The sequence below is a fragment of the Cervus canadensis genome, chromosome 10, assembly GCF_019320065.1.
Source record: "Cervus canadensis isolate Bull #8, Minnesota chromosome 10, ASM1932006v1, whole genome shotgun sequence".
In the NCBI taxonomy this organism is placed as follows: Eukaryota; Metazoa; Chordata; class Mammalia; order Artiodactyla; family Cervidae; genus Cervus; species Cervus canadensis.
The window spans coordinates 29,842,165-29,866,553 of NC_057395.1; the positions used below are offsets into that span (position 1 = coordinate 29,842,165).

At 44.0% G+C, this 24,389-nt stretch overlaps 1 protein-coding gene across 1 annotated transcript; it reads right to left on the reverse strand.

The window, feature by feature from the left end:
* Nucleotides 1-2,655: 2,655 nt before the first annotated feature.
* Nucleotides 2,656-16,770, reverse strand: UCMA (upper zone of growth plate and cartilage matrix associated). Its single transcript, XM_043480045.1, has 6 exons — nt 16,714-16,770; nt 9,404-9,481; nt 9,043-9,108; nt 8,852-8,944; nt 6,324-6,422; nt 2,656-3,026 (listed from the first exon to the last, which is right to left on the reverse strand). The coding sequence occupies exons 2-6, from the start codon at nt 9,456-9,458 to the stop codon at nt 2,929-2,931; spliced, it is 411 nt and encodes a 136-aa protein (XP_043335980.1). The 5' UTR covers nt 9,459-9,481; nt 16,714-16,770; the 3' UTR covers nt 2,656-2,928.
* Nucleotides 16,771-24,389: the final 7,619 nt, after the last annotated feature.

Genomic DNA, 24,389 nt, shown 5'->3' on the forward strand with positions numbered 1-24,389 from the left:
AGACCTCATTGGCTGCCATGCACCTGATTGCTGGCTCTCCTGCCAGAAGGCAATGGCTGAGTGAGTGTCACCATATGAGCCAGTCTGTGGCTCCTCTTGTTCCCTGGCTGAGCTGAGAGAGCCTTGCTTTGCCTTTTCTCTGTAGCACATGTGGGCATGTGAAAACACACACCCTCGTAACTTGGGGTTACCAACCTAAAGGTCAGGGACTGAATCTGCTGGCATGGCATCTGACTTTTGGCCAACTGAGAGGGCATTTTGTGTGGGTAGAGCATAGGCCCAGCAGCCAGCAACCCTGGCTCAGGACCTGAGCTGGCTGTCAGCAGAGCTTGCACCTGCCCCATGACAACCTCGTCTCTCAGGTAACCCACCTTTCCTGGGTAACCAAGCTGAGGAGAGGCATTGTGGCTCCTGCATGCCTGTTAGCAAGAATTTCTGATCTGTGTGTGGTGCTGAGTGCATGAGTGCCTTGCCGTGGAGAGCACAGGGGGTCTACCTTGCCCATTTGCCAAGCCTCCCTGTTGTGCTACTTTGCAGGGTGGAATAGGAAGTAGGTGGGATGCACATGTGAGTTTCTCCTGTAGTTAAGACAGGACCATCTCTGACCCTTGCCCCCCTCAAGCTGACTGATTCTCCAGTGTAAACCAGAGCCTGCAGAGGTGGAGGACAGACAGCAGAATTCCATTTTGGTCTGTTTAGCTTTATGTTCCAAAACTTAGAAATACTCATTCTTTTCAAATAATTTCAGTCTCATAAGATAATAAGAAAAAAACTAATGAAGTACTGAAGCATCTGCAATTTTTGTTTCTTGCCAGTTTTTTCCTCTGCTTTCACCTTCTAACTTGAAGTGCCTGGTACTTGCAGTGAGCACTGTGGGAAGCAGGGGGTTTCCTAAAGAGCCTGTCTGTTGAAAACATGCCCAGAGGCAGGTGGGTGGCCTTTGGGAATATGTGGATTGAGTAGGTTGGGTTTCACTGATTTCCTTTTGGTTCAGTTTAGGTTCAGTTTACATACCCACAGACATCCAAGGCTTGCATAACATTAGAGCAGACATCTCAGTGATCCCCAAAAGAGCATAATCAAAATACTGTAAGCCTCAGCTGTGAATAGGTAAACACAGTCGTGTCATGTCTTAAAAAATTGGGCACAGCTTTGACTTCTGTTGTGTTCGGTCTTCACTTGTGCCCCAAAAATGATGAATTGCAGGACTCCTAAGAAGAGAGTGGCTCCCCTCTTCCACCTGCCCAGGTAATACCATTTAGTGGTAGAGTTTGCCCAATCCCCTTCCTACCTTCTCAAGGCTAGTTCAGCTCCTGCTTGGAGTTTGTGTGAGGAAATACAATGATGACATGAGGCAGTTTGGAATGTGCATAATTGCTTAATCACTAGAGTATTTTTAAGACTTTTATCCTAGTCTTTAAAAAAGTTACCTTGTATTCATTGCAAAGTGTCTAGATCTAACTAATTGCTCCACCTCCATGGCGTTCCTCAAAAAAAAAAAAAAAGTAGCCCTATACTGCCCTGGAAACCCACTTCCAAAGTAGGCTGGACTAACCAGCTGGGGACCCAAGTCTAGGGGGAAGCAGAAGACCCAGGGGAGGGGACTGGGAGATGGCCAGGAGTGAGTGCTTTTTCTTCATCTTTGAGAAGAAAGATGATCCTCTGATCCCACAGAGGTGCCCACTTAACGTTGTTCTTGAGTTTTCTGCATTCTTAGTGTGGAATCCTTGAAGACAGTTGGGAGCAAGGCTGGAAGTAACCTAGTGCTTAGTCTGTGGCAGGAAGGCAGAGCCCTTGGAACAAGAGAGGGCCCTGCTATGGGCTGAGTTGTTTCCCAGGAAATGATATACAGAAACCTAACCCCTGAGACCTGTGAATATTGACCTTATTTAGAAATAGGGTCTTTACAGATGTAATTAAGTTATTGAGGTAGTAGCCACCCTTAATGACTGGTGTCCTTATAATAGACACAGGGAGGAGTGTGTAGAGACATGGGGACTAAAGGCCACATGATGGTGCAAGGAGTGACTGGAGTGATGCTGCCACAAGCCAGGGGACAGCTGAGCCCCCAGAAATTAGAAGAGGTAAGGGAGGACCTCCCCTGGAGCCTTTGGAGGGAGTGTGGCCCTGCCAACACCTTGATTTCAGACTTCCAGCCTCCCCAACTGTGAGAGAATAAATGTTCATTGTTTTTAAGTCTCCCAGTTTCTGGCACGTTGTTAACGGAAGCTCTAGCAAACTATGAAGAAAAAGGAGATAATACTAAAACTGAACCTTATCTGCTGGCTACTTTTGGTTACAGCTGGCCTCACTGTAACCCTGGCTTTTGATTAATGCCATTAAGAAACCACCATTGAACCTTAAGACTTTTCAGAGACGTGAGAAGCACCTGGGCTCAGAGAATGTTTTTTACCCAAACAGTTGCATTTACAGGTCCCTTTCAGCCACATAACTACTGAGACAGGCTGATGAAATAGTGAGACATGCTCCCGAGTCCCAGCTTCCTGACACCAAAGTCTGTGAGCCCCACTGTCATTTGGGAGGGACAAGTTGGCACCACTCAGCATGAGATTCAAGAAGACAATACAGTGTGGACTCAGTGTTTTTATTCATAAGCTGTAAGCAGATACATGATCTTTTCTCTCTACTGTGATTTCTCATCTTTCTGTGGACCAGGAGTCTCAGTGTGGAAGCAATGGGGAAGCAACAGGGAACCTCTAGTGACACCAGGAGACCCCACAGGCCTTTGCTCGCCTCAGAAAATCATCTGCCAAGAAGCGCAAGCCTGGACATTTCCTTCCGTGAGAACAGAAGGCCCTAGGCGACTGAGGCCCTGTGAAGGGGCCTGTTTGTGTGCGGGAGAGGTGCCCGAATACCGGTGGTGGGCGGGTGTCTCAGTCTCCATCTTCTGTGTCCCTCAAACTGAGGTCAGATGTGGTGGCGGTTGTAGAGATAGGATGGGTATAGGCCGTCGTAATGCCATTGGCGCCACTGCTCAGTGGCCTCCCGGCTTCTCTCTTCCTGTTCTGGGGACAAGAGATGAAGTCCTCATGTGAGGATGGAGGGCTCGGATCTGGGCACAGCCATCAAGTCCCCCCAAAGTATCCACTCTACCCCCGTGACATGAACCATTGTGCCTGTGTACATGGGTGACAGATAGAATGTCTCAGCTGGAAGGGCCTAAAAGGATGCTGAATCTAAAGCCTCCCTTTTACAGATCTGGCCTAGTGCTAGTTGCCAGGAGAGCAGAAACCAGGATCCTACATTCCGTTCATTGCATGTTCCTGCTCAGCCAGCAAATTCGGGATAGCCGCATGCAAAAACTGATCCAGAGACTCAGCAACTAAGACAGAATACAAAATCACAGTGGCAGAAAAATAGATTGCAAAAGCATACTGTTGAAAAACTCATGAAAGGAAATCACTGTCAATTTCAAGTGATGGGATTGTGAGTGAGGTTTTCTTTCTGTTTCTTAGCTTTAAAAGTAAAGTTACATTGTTACAACTAATTGGGAAAAGGGCTGGACCAAGCAAATGCAGGGAAATCTTGATAACTGCTGATTCTGGGTGATGGTTATATGAGGGTTTGTTATAATACATATTTTTCCATATCTTTGAAATGTTTCATCGTAAAAAGCTAGAAAGAACAGAAGGGAGTTTTTAATGAGTAAGAAATCTCAATTTTCTGTCCTTGATGAGATGTGTTTCTGAATAGGGCTTCCGTTGTGGCTCAACTGGTAAGAACCCAAATAACACATTTGTGAAGCTATGGAACTAGGCTCCTGATGCCAGTTCAGGACGGCCTGTTAGGCACTGTTGTTGTTCAGTTGGTAAGTTGTGTCCGACTCTTTGCGACTGCATGGACTTCCCTGTCCTTGTTAGCCACTGTTAGGTACCACTGAACCATGAGCAGACATCCCAAGGCCATCAGTGTTTAAAAAGCATCCTCAAAAAGTTAAACAGAATTACCATGTGGGAATAGATGAAAAAGATGAAATGTGGGAAGATAGACTGTAATGTCTAAATATGTCTGTGTGTATTCAGCCATGAAAAGGAATGTGGTTTTAATATCTGCTATAACATGAATGAACCTTGGAACGTGCTAGGTGAAACACACCAGACACAAAAAGAAAGATACTGTGTGATTTGTCTTCTGTGAAGTATGTAGTATAGGCAAATTTGTATGGACAGAGACTATATTAGAGGATTCCAGAGGCTGTGGGGATAGGGGAATTAATGCATGATGGGTGCAAAGTTTGAGGTGATGAAAGTGTTTTGGAAATAAATAATGGTGGTGGTTGTGAATGTACTAAACGCCACTGAATTTTACACTTAAAAATAAGTGAAGGTGACAAATTTAATATTCTGTATATTTTACCACAATTTTTTTTTTTTTTTAGTATTTGGGGAGAATGTTGGGAGGATAGAAAGTTAATAGAAGATAATAGCAAGCTCTATGATGCATTTGATCATCCTTCGTTTACAAAAACATGGGCTTTGCTGTCAAACACGCCTGCATTTAAATTCCTTACTACCTGTGTCACCTTGGACATTCACATATTCTTTCAAAGACTGGGTTTTTGAAACTGTAAACTGGAAATTGTAAGACCGGAGAACTGGCTATAGGATTATGTAGTTCAGTACAGAGTCTGGCAGGACAAGTGCTCAACCGATGACAACAACTGCTGTTACCTCATCCCCTGAAGGCCTGTGTCCTGCAGCCTTTTCATCTGTGGGCAGCACCCGAGGCCTAAGCTTCAGTCTCCTCTAGCTTTGCTGGAGGACCTAGCATCCCTCAGATGCCTCACCCCTCATCCTGATTCATTGTGGAAGGAAAACTGAACATTTTCCATCCAGGGGCCAGGGATTTCGACCTGAAACATTTAAAAATGCACAAAATAAAATGCTGTTATTGATACTATGAGTTTAAAAAAAAAACACTGAAAGAATTTTAGAGGCCACATTCTCATTTTTTAAATGCCTTGCCCCAAGCTGTCTACCAAGTTAAACAAATCTGTAACAGAAATATTTGTCTCCGAGTTACAACAGTCTTAGCTTTTTCTGGGACAATCGATTTGCCAGGATCCTGCCCAACACCTGTCTGCAGAGCTCAGGCAGGTGTCACCTGCAAGACAGTGGGTGTGGCCTGCAGCCCTCTGGGACCTGGTGATGGTGTCCTTTCCACTAAGAGATGCCCTCAGGGCACCTCACCTCTCAAATGCACCAGAGCGAGCAAGTGAGGAGGTTGGTGACTTCAGAAATGAAATCACACTTTCTCTAACAAAGGTCACCTTAACTGGGGTCTTAATGCCTACGCTCACCTGCATCCAAGAACTTACTCAGAAGCATTTCAATCTTGAAGTTTCAAGGAAGACCAAAAAAGTAATAAACACACACGTTGGCCTGCCTGGTCTGAACCCTGTACATGTTCTGTGGATTTTGGGCCATGAGTGACACGTGAGAGTCAATGAATACGAAGTCGAATCCCCTCAATGTGGAAGGCTGTGGTTCGAAGGTAGAGTGTCCATCCACCCATGCCCACACCCAGAAGCCCTGCTGAAACCAGCATTCCCAAGGGGAGGCTGGAGCCATCTCCCAGGAGCAGAGGGTGGGGATGAGGTGTGCAGACTGCCTGGTGAGAGACACACAGGCAAAGGCCAAGGCTTTCCAAACAAGACACTCACAGCGACTGGATGGGTTTGCAAACCACACAGGAACTTGCAGGGGCCCAATGCTATGAGTGAGGGGAGCCATCCCGGGGGCTGTAGATGTTCAAGTTGGAGTGGAGAGGGTACAGAACTGAGTTCATTTGTCGGGTTTGCTTCCACCAGTCACAAAACGCTGATAATAGTGACTAGGGAAGTGAAGTCCTAGGTTTTCCAGGATGGGCAGTTCTAGAGCCATGACGTTGATGTAAGTCCAAGCCACTTGAAAGTGAGTTTGAAATCCCCCCAACCCAACCCTGGGAATGATGGCACAAGTGTAGGTACTGAGACAGAGCACTCCCAAGTAGGAGGAGAAAACACCATCAACCAAAAACTCCCCAGCCCCACAGTCCCCAACCAGTGGGTACGCTCCGTGTTCTGGCCTCTTCCATGCCTTCTCAGGTTCTGTAGCTACTTTTGTGACTTTCTCCCCTTTTTATTTATTTATTTTTTTTTGAGACTCCCATAGATATGAATTGAAAGTAGAGCTGCTCTTATCTCCTCCTCTAATTAAAACTTGGGACATAAATAAATAAAATTTAAGGAAAAGTATAGGCAGATCACATGGTTTTCCCACAAGCTTCCAATTCCCAAAAGTCACCGGCTGATGAGCTCTTACCGTCATTTTGCTCCTCCACGAAGTTCTCAAACTCGTTCCTTTGCTCTTCATGATACTCTCTCTGCAGCTCGTCTGCCCGCAGCTTCTGCCTGTTCTCCACTGGGGGAGGGGAAGGCAAGAGTTGCCCCCAAGAATAGGGGCAGCCACATGCATTGAGGGGGGGCACCAGTCATTCTGCATAAGAAACTCAGGTGCCGATGAGGCTGTTTGTGAGGGGTAAGTGCGGGGCCTCACTGCAGTGGTTCACCCCTCACATGGACTTTAAAACCTGAGGGACCCGGGAGAGCATCCCAGCCAACCACCTCATTTTGTGACTTTAGAGGACCGAGACCCCAAAAGGTAAAGCCATTTAGCTCTAGTCATAAAATGAGTGGTGTAGCCAAGCTTGCTGGCCCTCCCAGAAACAAGGAATTCTCTCAGACGATAGAAATGAATTCCATGAGGGAATAATCCAACTTCACACTAACACTTGCATATCCATTCTGCAACTTTGAGCACCTGTCATGGCCAGAATATATGCTAAGCACTGGGATTAAAAAAGCAAGTAAGAAAGATCCTGTCCCTCTGCCTAAGAAGTCTGTAGTCTGCTTAAGGAAAAAGATAGGAAAATAAATTGCACCCAACATTGTGGCTGCTATGATGGAAATCACCACAGGGCCTGAAGGTGGATGGTGTTGTCATCTTTACATTGACCTCTTTGGTGTGAGAACTGTGATTGTCTGGAGGAAATTCTTTCAACAGCACCTCAGTCTCCCGACTGTGACATGAGGAAATCACACCATACTTGTATGAGGCACTCTGAGGGACTAGCTCTCCTGCCCCATTCGTGGCCTTCCTGCCTATGGAGCTTTCCAGTGAAAGCCTCATCAAAAGAAGTATCTTGAAACTAAGAGAGCCACAAATTAGATCTCTGACTCAGCAGTGAATAAGACAAGATGCTGGAGGCTGTTTTTATACCAAGCACCGTGTACCTAGGATACATCCCTCCTCAGGAACGTGCCTTTCCTCCGATTAGTTCCTTTCACCGTAAAGTAACCTGCATCTTTACCCAGAAACTTAGAGATAGGAGATGGCTGTTTTTTGCTTCCAAGTTTGTTTATCAGTGTCGCCTTCCTTTACTGAACCTGAGACATAAGTGGGCATTGTTCTCCTGCCCAGTGCCAGAGCTGACGGGGTGACAGCAGATGAACTCAGGTGCATCCGAGGTGTTCATCAGGTTGTCCTGGACACCCATGCCTAAAACCCTGAGCTTCCAACCCGGGTGACAGATCTCTGGCTTAATCATGCACCTCGTTCTGAATCCTCTTAAAGGATGGAAACTATTCGCCTCCTAAATTCACGCCCATTCCCCACTGGGAGCCTGCCAGAAGGTTGCTTCTCTCATTTCCATCAAGAACTGCCCAGGCTCCATCACAGTCTTTTCAGGGTTTCTTGACATTTGCTAACCTTTAAATCCCAAATTGTGTGAGGCCTGGAGATACTCCCAGTGTGGGTTGTACTTCTCCAATTAAAAAATAAATAAATAAATAAAAGCTAATTTTATCTCCAAGCATTTTCATCTCACTTCTTGCCTATCGTTTGAAAACAGTTCTGTTATTTTCACTGAGTGAGTTACCTTGCTGAGTGTGCTGAGGGGCACAAAGAGTTTATTCAGACACACAGAAGTGATGAATCAAGCCTTGGACTCAACGACTGTCAGAGCTGAGTCCTTGGAAGAATCTAGTTCAAGGACAGAAAACTCAAATGCTTTCAAGGGTCGTTGGAAATGAGGGTCGTTGCCAGGCAGGGGACACCAAGGCCAACTTTAGGCTGAGGAAACATCCTTCCAAGCTCAAAAGTCTCCCAACTGCATTGGAAGTGAAGACTTAAAAACACTGCTGGCTGAACACCGCTCTTTAAATAAGGGGCTTATAAATAAGGAAACTTGGGCCCAGGGAGAGGAAGTGGTCAAGGCCACTTAGCAGCAAAGCTGTCACCAAACCCACATTTCCAGTTCCCTGTCCCACGTGCCTCTTCCTGCCTGCAGTGCTGCTTTCTTGCCTATAAAGGTATACCGCAGATTATCCACTGAGCTGAGCTGCTGTGTCCGCACTCCCCAGAACATAGATTTCCCCCATAACTTTTTTTTGTTTTTTGGCTGCTCCACGTGCATGTGGGATCTTAGTTCCCCAACTGCGGATTGACCCGTGTCCTCTCAGTAAAAGTGCAAAGTCTTAACCACTGAACCACCAGGGAAGTTCTCCCTCTTAACATTTGTGACTTTCAGAAATTGAGATGCAGTTCATCAGCTTCAGTGCATTCATGTGGCCCTGTCCCTCTTTGTTCCTTACCCTGATAGCATAGCCAATCAAGACTGACCTACAGTCAAAGAAACATGGTGTAACTTCTGATTCAGAGCTACAGTTACTTTGACACCCGAGGACCTGAGTTGAGTCCTCGGTCCCTGGCCATCCCCACAGCCCAGCTGACTGTGGGAGAGAAGAGGAGCAGGAAGGAGCAAAAGCAGAAGGCAGGCCACAGCATCTTACCATTGACCTCGTCTTGGGGTCTAGGGGACCGCTTGCTGCGCTTCTTGAGGAAATTCAAGGCATCTGATTCCTGCATGAAAATCTCTTCCACGTCTGAAACCCGAGGAGAGAGGCCGGTCACACGGGCTCACCAAGGCTACCTCAGGAGCCAACCCACCCACCCCGCACCCTCGGGCGGCCCTGGTACTCACCTTCCTGTGCCTCTTGTCCTGCCACCTGCCTCATGCCCGCTGACACGGCGGCCCCCTCCCGCAGCGCTGTGGGACGAGAGCACAGCGTGAGGGCTGCAGCACCCCAAGGGAAGTCCTCACCCCCAGACAGGCCAGGGCGGTCCTTCCCAGGCCCTGTGACTTGCCCTGGAGCCCTGAATACAAGTACCAGCCGCCGTCAGTCTCCCCAGGAAACTGTCAGACAAGCTTTTTCCCTGAGCTGCATTATGTTACACATGCACACACAAGTACAGCCTTCTTAACAACAGGCACCCTCTTCACCTGGGCCACCCAAGTCGCCTCACCTGACACCAGGTCCATCCGGTAACCTCCCCATACTCACTGGACAGGAGTGCAATGGCTGCAAGACAGATCAGAAACAGCTGTCTCCAGGCCATCTTTGGAAAGGCTGAGGCTCTGTCTGGGGACCAAAGAGAGGATTCTGCAGACCCTGAGGTTGCCGGGTCCTCACTTCTGTGTCAGGCAGGCCAGGAGGGAGGGAGAGAGAGAGGCAGGAGGCAGGGATGCCACTGAGGGGGTGTGGGAAGGGTCCCAGCCGTGGCTTCCATTGGCTGCTCCTACCAGAGCACTGGAGATGTTTTTGGCACCTTGCAAACCTCACAGAAGCAGAGTTTGTCATTGGGGCCCGAGCCGGGACAGTTCTGAAGTGGCCTTTCCAAGGTCTGCACCCTAGCAGTTGCTGCTGGAACGCCCAGCCTCCGAGTCAGGATTCCAAAGACCAAGGGCAAGTTTCAAAGGCCCCTGGCATCTGCTTCAGAGGAGGTGGGGACTCTAGTCCTGGAGGCTGAAGTATCCAGGAGGGAGGGAGGGAGGCTCAGTGGGGGAATTTGATTCAGCTGTCAGGCTAGGAGGGACTGTAAAGGCTGGAAGACCCCCCTCAGGGTGACGCTCACATGGACATGTGGGCTGTCCTGATGGCCCCCAGCTTAACATGTCCCCAGCTGATGCTGACTTTGAAGAGAAGCACAGACCCCTTTCAAGACTTCAAGGAAAAGAAGCAGTCAGCCTTCCTCAGAGGAGTGGGGGAGCACAGTGTGGGTGGACTTCTCAAAGGCACACCCTGTGTAGGGGAGAAAGTACATTCCCAGAGTGGGGAATGCTGATGGAATCCAAGCCCTCTGAGGCCGTCAGCCTCCAGTCCCTGAGGAGCACTCTTCTTAACACTGTCATTTATTCTGAACTGTCCAAAGAGTCACCTTTGGGTATTGGTTAGAATTGTCCTAATGGTGACCATCACTAGACCCACCCACACAAAGCTCCCATTTCATTAGACATATGTAGTAACATCCCACTTGGACCATTGGCAGGAAAAGAACGTTAATAGCAACAACAACAACAAAAAAAAATAGCCAAGGCAGAGCAAACAAAACAAATGAATTGTTTTCTTGGTGTCTGGGAGCACACAGAGGGCTCCCCTTCGACACTGGCTGGCCTGCTTAACCAGGCACAGGTGGGCTCTGCACGGTCACTCCAAGAGGGGCAATGCCCATGAAAACATATCTGCAAGGATTTATCTGTCAGGTTAAATGGTTGTCACTTCAAGGAGGGAAGGGCCACAAGACAGCGATGTTGATGGGCCTCGTAGGTGAGAAAATGGGTGTGTGAAATACGATTGACATCCTTGATACCCTCGTTCTTCTTGCTGCTTTTTTAGCTCCATTCATGTCAAGCACGAACGTTTACCAAACACCTACTCTAAGCCAGGCACCTGTGCTAGCCACACACTCACCAGCTTTTAGTAAATCTGCCCTACGTGTCCTAAGTACCTTCCACCCAAGTTCAGATGCTGTGCGTTCACTGGCCATGCAAAAGGGCCTAGGGAGAAATCTCAAGCCCTAGGAAGTCCTCTCTAGACCATCCTGGGAGAAAAGGGCAGGAGGTCTAGAATTCACAGAATGGAGAATGGAGGCTTGGAGTGGGATGTAAGCTCAGTTCTGGAAGAAGATTACATTTCCTACATACCTAGGCTGGTGGCCTGAGACTTGTCGGCTATGCTACTGTGCTCTACGGAATGGTCTAGTCACAGCTGGCCTCCAAGTGTTACCTCTCAGTTGCTCCAGAGCGTTCTCTCGCTCTAGAACCGCTGGCATCTATGCTTGCCATGCTCTTTCATTTTCTGCCTTCAGCTCCCCTGCCTCCAGGGCTGCTCACCGCGCCTGGCTGTGCTGCGGAGGTGACCTCGTGACATCATACCTCAGGAGTATAACAGGCAACCTACCTCAAGGCAAAAGCATGGTTCTTAGTGCAACTATAATTTTATGAATATGCGAAAACCCATTGAGTTGTACACTTTACATGGATGAATTGCATGGTATGTGAGTAATATCTCAAGAAAACTGTTAGAAAAAACTTATGTATAAGAACTTCCCTGGTGGTCCAGTGGTTGAGAATCTGCCTTTCAGTGTAGGGGATGCCGGTTCAGTACCTGATGGGGGAACCAAGATCTCACATGCAGTGGGGCAACTAAGCCTACATGCTGCAACTACTGAACCCATACACCGCAACTAAAGAAACCCCTGCACGCCTCAGTGAAGACCTGGCACAGAAAAAGACATGTACATATGTACATATGTTACCCAATATGAAAACAGCTTCAGGACCTCATGTTTAAGGATCATGGGGTGGGGCTGGGTAGAGAGAGTCAGGAAGACTAGAAAGGCAATGATGACTAAGATGAGGCTTGAAAGACTTGCAGAGCCCACTTAGATGGAAGGTACTGACAAAGGGCCCAGAGAAGTAAAGCCCTTTTGAGAAACTTCAGTCAGCGAGTACTAGCAGAGCAGGAGAGCACGTGAACAGCTAGGGACAGCCAGGGCCTAGGTCATGGTGGAAGAGGTCTGGCCTCCATCCTTGGGAGACTAGCAAGACATCTGTAAGCACATGTCTCAGGGTCAGTCCCCCAGTTCATTCCCAGCATGGCCCTGGGCAGGTGATTTTACCTCTCTCTGCCTGATTCCCTGCTCTGGCACATAGATTGATGTGAGAGTTGGCAATAACGCATCCACAGTTCTTAGGACAGTGCCTGGCACACACAGATTATATATGTGTTTGTTCTCATGACTCAATAGTGGACCATTGAATGGTTTTGAGCAGGGAAGGGACACAAGGATTTTGTTTAAGGAGGATCACACCCATGATATGGAGGGTGAGAGGGATTAAAGTGGAGATACTTAGAGGAGGCTGTTGCAGTAGTCCAGGTGAGAGATGATGTCAGCAAGTGGCAGAAGGCTCAGCAATGGAGAGGACAGATATTTTAAGAGATCAGAGGAATAGAATCAGTAAGACTGGACAACTGATTAGCTCAGGAAGTGACAGATTGGGAGGTGTGCTTTTCAGGTGGCTTGTGAGTTTTTAGTTTGGCTAACTGGGTAAAAGGATGCTAAGATCATTTGGTAAGATGGAGAAAACAGAAAAAGTTTAAAGAATGTGTCATTGGACAAATCAAGTCCAGTGATTTGTGGATCCAAACCAGGTCTTCTGATGCTGAATCCAGTGTTCTTCCCATTTCCCCCAAAATCCTAATTTTGTGAATATACTAAACTAAAATCATAATTTTATGAGTAAAGGTTTGGTATATTCTAAGTCAATTTTAGAATACTTTCATCACCCTCTAAAAGAAATTCTATACCCATTAGCAGTCAATCCCCATTTATTTTCTCCATCCCCTCTAGGTCAACCACTAATCTGCTTTCTGACTCTGGATTTGCCTATTCTGGATATTTCATCTAAAAGGAATCATACCCTACATGGCCTTTTCTGACTGACTTCTTTCACTTTAAATACTGTGTTCAAGGCTCATTTAGGTTGTAACATGCATTAGTACTTCATTCCTTCTTACTGCTGAATCCTTAATCCTGTTGTATAGATATACCACATTTTATTTATCCACTCATCAGTTGATGGACATGTGAGTTATTTCTCCCTTTTGGCTGTTATAAGTAATGCTGCTGTGAACATTCTTGTGCACGTTTTTGTGTGGGGATGTTTTCATTTCTGTTGGGTGGATACCTCGGTGTAGAATTTGGGGATCATAGAGTAGCTCCATGTTTAACTTCTGAGAAACTCACTTTTAGCTAAAATGTTCATTTACTAGTCTTATCTCGTTCAGTGCTATAAGGTCTTCTGGAGAAGTTTCTACCTTGTTCATACCTGAGATAGTCTCTGGCTCCAAATTGATGCTTCATAAATGTCTCAGTAAACATTAATCAGTAAAGTGCTCTGGGGTGAAGGCCTTAAAAGGAAACATTTCTGAGCTCATTTCAATGGGCTATTCATAAGAAGGTACCAGTTTTAACTTTGACAAGGGCACTGACTCCACATGTCACTTGATCCACCAGGGAATGAGGGCATCATTCATATAAGTGGAAATGATCCTCAAGGTGTGGGTCCGTGAGGATAAGGTCACTAGATGCCATGGTCCAACTGTTAAGTGTTACCCTGAACTGAATATAAAAGTCTATACCGAATACTAAGAATATATTATGTTCTTTCATTGCACGTCATTGTCAATGGACTGATTATGCCCCTGAGCACCTCCCCTCCATGTGGCAAAGGTGGGTTAAGGACTGTACCATAAAGGGGATTCATGACCCTTGGGACCAAGAGATCTCAGAGCTCGGCCCCTTTAGGAGCCCCACAGAGTGTTTAAATGGACACCTTTCCTGCTACCCACTCAGTGAGAAGGAAACACCATAGATGTGAAAGTGAAGGCTTCTTGTTGGGTATGAGACTGACCATTTGGGGGAAAAAAAAAGATGTTTCAGCTCATTTGGAGTCCCTCTGGATCTGACTATGTTGACATATGTGGGTTTGGAAAATGAGGACTTTCTGAGTCAGAACATTTCTATAACATTTCAGGCTTCTTATTTTCCTGTGAAAGACATTCAGTTCTCTAAGCCCCTGGCTGGAGTGTCACAGAGTTTCCTTATAGTGCTTTCCCTCATGTGCCATAGAAATATTATCAGTCACTCTGAAAACGGTGTCTAGAAGTCTGTTGGTGAAATTAAGTCTTCAGGATATGTCTCTATTCAGAGCAGTCAGCATCACTAGGCTCATGGCATATTCCCAGTGTGAGGAACAACTTCCCTGAGGCTGTAGAGGAAGTTATAAATCCATCTCTGTGTCTTACCTTCCCCACACACAATACAAGGAAGCTGAGAAACATTTATCTTCCACCGTCACCACCAGCATACATGATACATGAGCTGAGAAAAGCTTTGAAAGGGCATGAGGTATTCTACAGCTACATGAAGTACTGCCATGAATATCTGAGTTGATATTCAGCAGCAAACACTGTTATGGCTAAACCAAGTTACTAAAATATCCAAATACTTCCTTATCAGTTCTTCAGTAGCCACTTTCCTCAGCCATCTACCACCCTCTGTTGCCTCAGGTACCCCAGGCTTTCTCCCAGGACCCCCACTTTCTATAATCCATTATTCAAAAGGCTAATGCTTAGCCCCAGAGGGAATCCTCCTATGTTCCCACTGCTGGCCTTGATTCTGATTGGTCAGTGTCTCTCCTGTGCCAGCTAAACATATTTAATATCCCTCCAAATTCAGGGATTTCTTGTTACTCAGGAATCCTCCAAAATTACCTTATACTTTTTTCCACCTTTCTTCCTGCCACCTCTCTTGTGTTTCACATACCAGAGTACTATCTATCCTTGTTGTTCAGTTGCTAAGTCATGTTCAGCTCTTTGCAACCCCATGGACTGTAGCACACCAGGATTCCCTGTCCTTTACTATCTCCCGGAGTTTGCTCAGATTCACGTCCATTGAATCGGTGATGCTTTCTAGCCATCTCATCCTCTGCTGCCCTCTTCTCCTTTTGTCTTCAGTCTTTCCCAACATCAGGGTCTTTTCCAGTGAGTCAACTCTTCATATCAGGTGGCCAAAGTATGGGAGCTTCAACTTAAGCATCAGTCCTTCCAATGAATTTTCAGGACTGATTTCCTTTAGGATTGACTGGTTTGATCTCCTTGCAGTCCAGGAGACTCTCGAGTCTTCTCCAGAACCACAATCCAAAGACATCAGTTCTTTGGCACTCAGCCTTCTTTATGATCCAACTCTCATATCCATATATGACTCCTGGAAAAACCATAGCTTTGACTATATGGACCTTAGTCAATAAAGTGATGTCTTTGCTTTTCAATATGCTGTCTAGGTTTGTCATAGCTTTCTTTCCAAGGAGCAAACATCTTTTAATTTCATGGCCGTAGTCACCGTCTGCAATGATTTTGGAGCCCAAGAAAATAAAATCTGTCACTGCATCCCCACCAAAAATCTCATACTTATTACAAAGACTCATGTGCATGGAGATTTAAAGTATCTCTGTTTCAGTTCAGTTCAGTTCAGTCGCTCAGTCGTGTCTGACTCTTTGCGACCCCATGAATCGCAGCACACCAGGCCTCCCTGTCCATCACCAACTCCCGGAGTTTACTCAAACTCATGTCCATCAAGTTGGTGATGCCATCCAGCTATCTCATCCTCTGTCATCCCCTTCTCCTCCTGCCCCCAATCCCTCCCAGCATCAGGGTCTTTTTTTTTTTTTTTTCTTGCTCTTTCGATGATCCATCGGATGTTGACAATTTGATCTCTGGTTCCTCTGCCTTTTCTAAAACCAGCTTGAACATCTGGAAGTTCACGGTTCACGTATTGCAAATCTGGAAACAGTCTAAATAAAAACAACAGGGCATACATCGTGGTGTACGTATGAGAGAAGAGTATATACCTATTGGAAATGTTATGAAAGATGGGAGAACATGGTGATAGCAGAGTTGTTGACAAGAAGCCACACATTGTAGGAAGCCAGATGCTCTACCGGTAAGTTGTTTCACCATAACAGATTCTCCTAGTTTGCTACTCTTCATCACTAACTTGAAATAAGTTAGTGATATAAAGGAAGGGTGAGTCAGCCCCCTTTTTCTAGAAGAAGATCAGTCACCTTGAATGGGTAGATCTTCGCTGTTATGAAAATTAGTCACTCTGGCAGTTCTTGTGGGAGGGGGCAGGGGAGAGGGGGAGAGAGGAGGTGCTGGAGGGAGGAGTATTTCAGGTCAGTGAGGGGGGGTCTTGGGCAGATCCCGACCCAGCATCCCTTGGGCTTCTTGTCCATGGAACCAGCAACATCTGATCGCTAAGATCTGTCATAGCTTAGACCCCAGACAGAGTCACCCAGGGCTCATCTGTCCCCTTCACAGAGTGAAGGACCTTTGCTCTACCACCCATGGCAGCAACTAGAGCAGAGCATGGAGCTTCACCTCCAGAGGGCGCTGTGTCACTGGTCACCTCAGCCCTAACCCCGTGAGCCTGAACCTTTGGACCCAGACTCACTGGCTCCCACCTTCCTCTGCGGCCGCTTGCCTTTTGACCCATGAGATTGAACCACTGCCCACTTTCAGGCTTTGAGAGTGTTATCTTCCTGCCTGGGTTAGTGGCACACCACACCCCTAACCTTCACTGCTCAGAAGTTGACCCATCAGGGATTTTAAAATCCTCCCAGTCAGGGTGACTTGACGACCCTGTCCTGAAGATGACCCCAGACGGTGAGAAGCTCACCTCCAAGGGTTTTTGGCTCTACATGATGACAACAACTTAGCGATTATTACTACTTTAGGGCCTGAAGACTTACCTCCACCTCCTGACTTGCACCCAACTCCCCGGGGCCAGGTTCCAGCACAGACCCTAATCTTACCAGGTCATAGTCCCAAGACTAAACTCCAACAGGGAACCAGGACAGGTTGTACTACTGACCACATGACCTGTGATGTAGAGAGGGAGAGAAACTGAACTTCTGGACTCCCCTCTGAACTTCTGGACTCCTTCTCAGGCAAAGTAAAAAACTAACAGTGCTTCTACATCCAGCTCCACTCTTCAGCCACCCCAACCCCCAGCTGGCTGTCCTCCAAAATCTTCTCAGGCTGTGATTATTCCAGTGTGTCAAGCACTGAAGAATTGATGCTTTTGAACTGTGGTGCTGGAGAAGACTCTTGAGAGTCCCTTGGACTGCAAGGAGATCAAACCAGTCAATCCCAAAGGAAATCAGTCCTGACTATTCATTGGAAGGACTGATGCTGAAGCTGAAGCTCCAATACTTTGACTACCTGATGTGAAGAACTGACTCACTGGAAAAGACCCTGATGCTGGGAAAGATTGAAGGCAAGAGGAAAAGGGAATGACAGAAGATAAGATGGTTGGAAGGCATCACCGACTCTATAGACATGAGTTTGAGCAAGCTCCGGGAGATGGTGATGGACAGGGAAGCCTGGCATGCTGCAGTCCATGGGGTCTCAAAGAGTCAGACATGACTGAGCAACTGAACTGACTGAGCACTTTGTGGAGATTAGCAGATGCTTGCTCTTTGTGCCATGCTGTATCAGGCCTCTTTGGTAGCTAAGGAGTGCCTGGAAGGCAGGGTCTAGCATACCTTTGCCAGGGCAGAGGTATTATTGATAACCTGGGCCTGTTCTGATGCCTGGAAACTTGTCCATTTCTCTGAACAAAGGTGCTCTCTCTGGAGATGAAATACGAAGCTGCTTTCTGGTTTCAGGATTGGCTCTCTGGGGCAATGGAAAGGAAACGATGCATTGGCAAGGCCCACGGAAGAGTATATAAATGAGGTCTGTGGGATAAGAAGTGTGGGCCAAGCTGGCTGGGGTCCCTGGCCGTCCAGGAATCCTGTGAATATGACTTATATTCTGACTTCTCCACAGTATGGACAGCACAGCAAGGCAGAGAAACTAAGTCACCTCAGGAAACCTGGGCCAGGGCTGAGCCTTGTTAAAGGAAAACAGGCACACAGGGCCCATCTTGCCCAGCATGTGGGGACGACTTTGCAGGCAAGCCTGTTGGGGTGGGAGTGGGGACTCTGCTAGGCAAAGTCCTACATAGTAGGCCTGGAGGACCAAAAGGACTGGAAAATGGCAGGCACGATCCCTGACCCTCTTCCTGTTACAAGATGCCAAAATGCGTCTCATTGGAGGGAGAGAGCATAATCCTGTTCACTTCCAGGGACAGCCCAGCACTGAGGATAAAGTAGGGTGTAGGTTTCCCAAAGTCAGGGCTTTAGTGCCTCAGTCGTGTCTGACTCTTTGCGACCCCACGGACCATAGCTCACCAGATTCCTCTGTTCATGGAATTCTCCAGGCAAGAATACTGGAGTGGGTAACCATTCCAACCATTCCCTTCTCCAGAGGATCTCTCCCACCCAGGGATTGAAACTGGGTCTTCCATATTGCAGGCAGAGTCTTTATTGTCTGAGCCACCAGAGAAGCCCCAACGTTTGGACACCCTGTACTACACGATGCTCCAAGATGAAAGTCTTCCAGGATCAAATAAATTTGGAAAGTACTGTGTAGACTCTGGTGGCACTAGTGGTAAAGAACCCGCTTGCCAATGCAGGAGACATAGGGATGCAGGTCCAATCCCTGGGTCGACAAGATCCCCTGAAAAAGGGAATGACTACCTGTGCCAGTATTCTTGCCTAGAGAATCCCATGGACAGAGGAGCCTGATGGGCTATAGGTCACAGGGTCACAAAGAGTCAAGAACTGAAGCGACTTAGCATGCACACATGCATGTAGATTCTATCCTCATCTTTCACACCATATTCACAAAACACAGGAGTATATTAAAGATTCTGATGAGTCCTGCAGCTGGAAAGTCTGTTTTTGTTTAGCATTCCCCTGATTTAATTGACCATGCCATCTTTATTCATGGAGCACCCTTTAACATCCCATGTCCTATTTCGGGAGGATCTGACATGGTTATTTAATAACAAGAGAGTCTATAGGTAGAATGTCATTTGTCAAGAATCTAATTCCAAGGTAATATAATAAGTATTACATAATAATTACAAGGTACTGCACTCAAATAATATACAGTCCAAAAAAGGCGATACAAATGAATACAAATAATTTATTTACAAAATGGACTCACAAAAAAAAAAAAAAAGAAATAAACAAAATGGACTCACAGACTTCTAAAACAAATTTATGGTTAACAAAGGGGAAAGGTCAGGGGGAGGGATAAATTAGGATTAAGAATAAATTAGGAATAATTTGGGATTAGTATATATACACTACTGCATATAAAATAATCAACAAGGACCTACTGTATAACATAGGTAACTCTACTCAATATTTTATGATAACCTAAATGGGAAAAGAATCTGAAAAAGAATGGATATGTGTATAACTGAACCACTTTGCTGCCCACCTAAAACTGACACAATATTGTAAATCAGCATTCGGGATCTTAGTTTCCCAACCAGGGATCAAACCCATGCCTCCTGCAGTGGAAGCACAGAGTCCTTACTCCTATACCACCAGGGAATTCCCCAGAAGCAGGTTTTGTTTTTTTTTTTTTTTTTTTTTTAATGACAATAAACTGTGAGCACCAAAGGCATTGGTACAGATCAAATTGTCTAGAAAAGAGAGCAGTCAGTGTAGGCTGAGAAGCTTCTAAGAAAGCCCTGGTGTAAAGAAAGATGTGATATTTTGAAGGATGAACACAGAGATGCCTTCAACAGAGGGCAGGGGAGGAGCTCTAAACTGGGGTTATTGGTCTTATCAAAGCAAGGAGAAAAGCAGAGAGAGAAGCAGCCCCCAGAGAGCTAGGCTGGAAGGAGGCTGATCTTCGAAGCTCTCATAATTCTGGAAATCGCTGGGGACTGAGACATGCAGAGACAGGCTGTTGTGTGGCATAAAAGAAGTGGGGATAGAACTTTCTAAGCATAGACAGCGGGAAAGTGAGAAGGGAGATCATGTGTGATTGATTGTCTATTATGTCCCAGGACCTGCAATGCCACACTCAATTCTCAGTGTCACCCAAGGCAGCGGTGTGAGAATTGTCACCAGTTGAGGGGCGAGAGAGTTGTTGGGGGCCCCTTCTTCTTGCTGGGGTCCTGGACAAGTTAAAGAATAGAACAGAGTGGGAGGTGAAGTTTAAATGTCACCTTTATGACTCAAAACCTAGAGTGTGAGGAACCAGCAGTGTATAGAGTTCCAGTTGTTCTATACCTTCTCAACGTCTGATGGTGGTAGTGTTTTTAATTTAGCCAGTCAAATGGGCTTTAATGAAATCCTACTACATTGTAGTTTTAGTTTGCATTTCCCTGATAACTAATGATATTGAGCACTTTTTCATGTTCTTAATGGCTATCCTTTGTAAAGTTTTTGTTTAAGTCTTTTGCCCATTTTTTATTGGTTTCTCTTCTTATTACAGATTTTCTATATTCTCAACATACTATTATGTCAGATATAAATTTTAATTAAATTTTAAAGATACTTTGTCATTAAATATTTTCTCCAGATCTGTGGCTTCCCTGCTCGTTTTCCTAATTGTGTGTTTCAATGAGCAGTAGTTTTTAATTTTAATAAATTATGACTAGTGGTTTTTTCCATTGTTTCTGCTTTCTGTGTTCCAACAGCTCTTTACCTACTTCAGGGTTTCAAAGGTCTTCTCAATTTTCTTATACAAAGTTTATGTTTATATCTATGATCCATCTTGAATTTTTAAATTTTAGTTGCTTTATTTTTATTTATTTTATTGAAGTATAGTTGATTTACAGTGTTTCAGATGTATAACATAGTGATTCAGTTCTCTGTATATATGTTTTTTTTTTCAGATTCATAACATAGTGTTTCAGATGTATAACATAGTGTTTCAGATGTATAACATAGCGATTCAGTTATATGTATATTTTTTTTTCAGATTCTTTTCCATTATAAGATATTACAAGATATTGAAATAGTTACCTGTGCTATACAGTAGGTCCTTGTTGTTTATCTATTTTATATATAGTAGTGTGTATCTGATAACCCCAAATTCCCAATTTATCCCCTCCTCCTTTCTGGCGGGCTACAGTCCATAGGGTTGCAAAAGAGTCAGATGCGACGGAGTGACTAAACAACAACAGCCTTTCCTCTCTGGTAACCATAAGTTTGTTTTTGAAGTTTGTGAGTCTATTTCTGTTTTGTAAATAAGTTTATTTGTGTAAATTTTTTAAATTTCACGTGCAAGTGATATCACATGATATTTATATTCGTCTGACTTATTTTAGTGTGTAGTATGAGATAGAAGTGAACATTCATTTCTTTTCCTTACAAACCCCCAATTGTTCCATCACCATTTGATGAAAATATTTTCTTTCCCCATAGGATTGCTTTGATGCTTTTGTCAAAAACTCAGTTAACATATGCCTGTGGGATTATTCTGTTCCATTGATCTGTTTGTTTCCCCTTATGTCAGTTATGGCACCACAGTGCCTTGATTTCTGTAGCTTTTACAGTGTCTTAAATTTACATAGTGTAAGTTCTCCAACTTTGGTCTTCCATCGGCTGTTCTAGGTTCTTCTGAATTTCAGTATACATTATAGAAACACTTGAAGGAGATTAATTTAGGGAGAACTGCAATTTTAACAACATTAGGTCTTTGGGCATGACCTCTCTCTCCATTTATTTTGATCTTCCTTAATTTGTCTCAGCAATGTTTTTTACGTTTTCAGTGTAGAGGCCATACACATCTGTTGCAGATTTATCCCCAAATATTTTATGTCTTTTTTAACTTTTTAAAAAAATTATGTTTGCCCCATTGGGTCTTTGTTACTGCATGTGGACTTTCTCTCATTGCAGTGCATGGGCTTCTCTTTTGAGAAGCTTGTTTGAAGCTTGTTAAGAAGCTTGTTTTCTTTTGTGAAAGAAGCGTGTTAAATTTTGTGAAGTGCTTTTACTACATCTATTGAGATAATCATATGATTTTTCTTTTATTCTGTTATTGTGATGAATTATATTGACTTTCAAATGTTAAACCAATCTTGTATTCCTGGGGGTAAATCCTAGTTAGTTATACTGAATTATCCTTATTATTTATTGCTGGATACAAAATACAAAATCATATTTTGTTTAGGATTTTTGCGTCTATGTTCAAGGTATTTGTCTGTACTTTGCTTGTAATATCTTTTACTGGTTTTAGTATCAAGGTAATGCTGGTCTCCTAAAATGAGTTAGGAAATATTCTCTCTGCTCCTCTATTTTCTCAAAGAGTGTTCATAAGATTCATATTGTTTCCTCTTTAAATGGATGATAAATTCACCAGTGGAATCATTTGAGCTTGGTATTTTCTCTGAGTCTGTAGTTTTGTGGGAAGATTAAAATGACAGTTTCCATGTTGTTAACAGATATAGGACTATTCAGATTTCCTATTTATGCTTGTGTCAGCTTTGGAAACTTGTATCTTTCAAAGAATTTTTCCATTTCATCTAAGCTGTCAAATTTATTGACAAAACACTGTACATAATTTCTTATTATTAACTTTTCTGTGTTTCTGTGACAAGTTTTGATGTCTCTTCTTTCATTCCTAATATTGGAAATTTGAATTTTCTTTTATCTTTATCGGTCTTGCTAAGTGTTTCTTGACTTTGGTAATTCTTTAAAAGGACCAACTTTTGTTTTCATTGATTTTTCCTCAATAGTTTGCCCATTTTGTATTTAACTGACTTCCATTACTATTTCTTTTTTTTTAATGTTTTTGTTTAATTTTTCTTCTCTTTCCTAGCTTCTTTTAAGAAGGAAGCTTAAATCACTGATCTAAGCTTCCTATTTTTTTCTTCTCTCTTATTTTCTAATATAAGCACTTAAAATCATAGATTTCCCTCTCAGCACTGCTTTAATTGCATACTGCAGATTTTGATATGTTGTGTTTTTAGTCATTCATTTCTAAATGTTTTCTAATTTCCCCTGTGATTTCTTTAACCTATGCATTGCTTAATAGTGTGTTATTTAACTTCCAAGTCATTGGGGATTTTCCAGGTTATCTCCTGAAACATTTTATGGTCAGAGGATATACCTCACATGATTTCACTCCTTGGAAATTGATTGACACTTGTTTTATGACCAGCAATATGGTGTATCTTGATAAAAGTTTGGGTTCACACGCAAAGAAAAAGTGATTTCGGCAGTTGTTGAGTGTAATGTTCTATAAATGTCAGCCTCTGAAAGAACTTGAAAACACTGTGATTCTCCTCACACATTTTAAGAAGTTTTCTACAGTTTTGTTATAAATTTAAATAATTACAAATCATTTTAGAGATGTATAGTTATAAACATATTTTAGGTGTTAACATTTTTAAGTAAAGTTGCTACATTGCTCTCTTTTAAACATATTCAAGAGATTCTAAATACAATAGTGATTTTATAGCCACTGTCATTCATTTAAAAAAATATACAAATACTCTTCTCTTCTTCTTGTTCAATCACTCAGTTGTGTCCAACTGTTTGTGACCCTGTGGACTGCAGCACACCAAGCTTCTCTGTCCTTCACCATCTCCTGGAGTTCGGTCAAACTCATATCCATTGAGTTGATGATGCCATCCAGCCATCTCCTCCTCCATCTTCCCATTCTCCTGTCTTCAGTCTTTCCCAGCATCAGGGTCTTTTCCAGTGAGTCAGTTCGTCGCATCAGGTGGCCAAAGTATTGGAGCTTCAGCTTTAGCATCAGTCCTTCCAATGAATATTCAGGGTTTATTTCCAATGAATATTCAGGGTTGTATATTCTTCTATAACAACTAAAAATTTGACAGTTTCCTTTTGCCTTTTGAATTCTTATTTCCAGTCCACTGGGATGAAATAGCACGTGCTAAGGCCCTAGGGCCTTTTCATTTGCTTCCTCACAAAATATTTTGCTAATGTGTTAAGTATATCTTTAAACTTGTAAGTCTGTCATTTGTCACTCTCTCATACCTTTCTGCTGGAATATTTTTTTCTGAAACCATAGTCCATAGTGTTAATTTCTTTTTCTGGATTGATTTGTTATTACAGTTAATATTAGTGCTTAACCGATCAAATAACATAATTGTTATCTCTTACATGGTAAACAAATGGTCATTTATTGATGTTAATCATTAAATATTTCCTCATGAGTTCAGCATAGTTCTTTGCAGATTATATATGTGTGTGTGTGAGAGAGATTCTTCTTGCTAGATTGAGACAGGATTCAGCAATATTCTTCTTACTTTTTCATTTTTATGGACAGAAAAGCCAATGAAGCTTTTCCCCATTAGTAAATAGATGAGGCAAAGAGTTTTTTTATTTAAATAATGTCACTCTTTGAAATTCTTCGAATGTTTTCTGAGTTATATGCCAAAAATCACATAGGTGATCTATCACTGAATATTATTGGTAAGGACCTATCAGGTAACAGATCTATTACATCTTCTTTCAATTTTCATGAAACCAAAAAATTGGAAACCACCAGAATCAGAAAAGGATTTGTTATATCATTAAAGTCTTTTGCTTCCCTAGCTTCTGGA

What these genes read in the sequence shown, in the direction of transcription:
- UCMA (XM_043480045.1), bottom strand. Translation starts at nt 9,458, where the DNA reads ATGGCCTGGAGACAGCTGTTTCTGATCTGTCTTGCAGCCATTGCACTC. An exon ending in AGCCATTGCACTCCTGTCCA is followed by an intron (nt 9,109 to 9,403) that starts GTGAGTATGGGG and finishes CTCGTCCCACAG; the next exon opens with CGCTGCGGGAGGGGGCCGCC. An exon ending in AGGACAAGAGGCACAGGAAG is followed by an intron (nt 8,945 to 9,042) that starts GTGAGTACCAGG and finishes CTCGGGTTTCAG; the next exon opens with ACGTGGAAGAGATTTTCATG.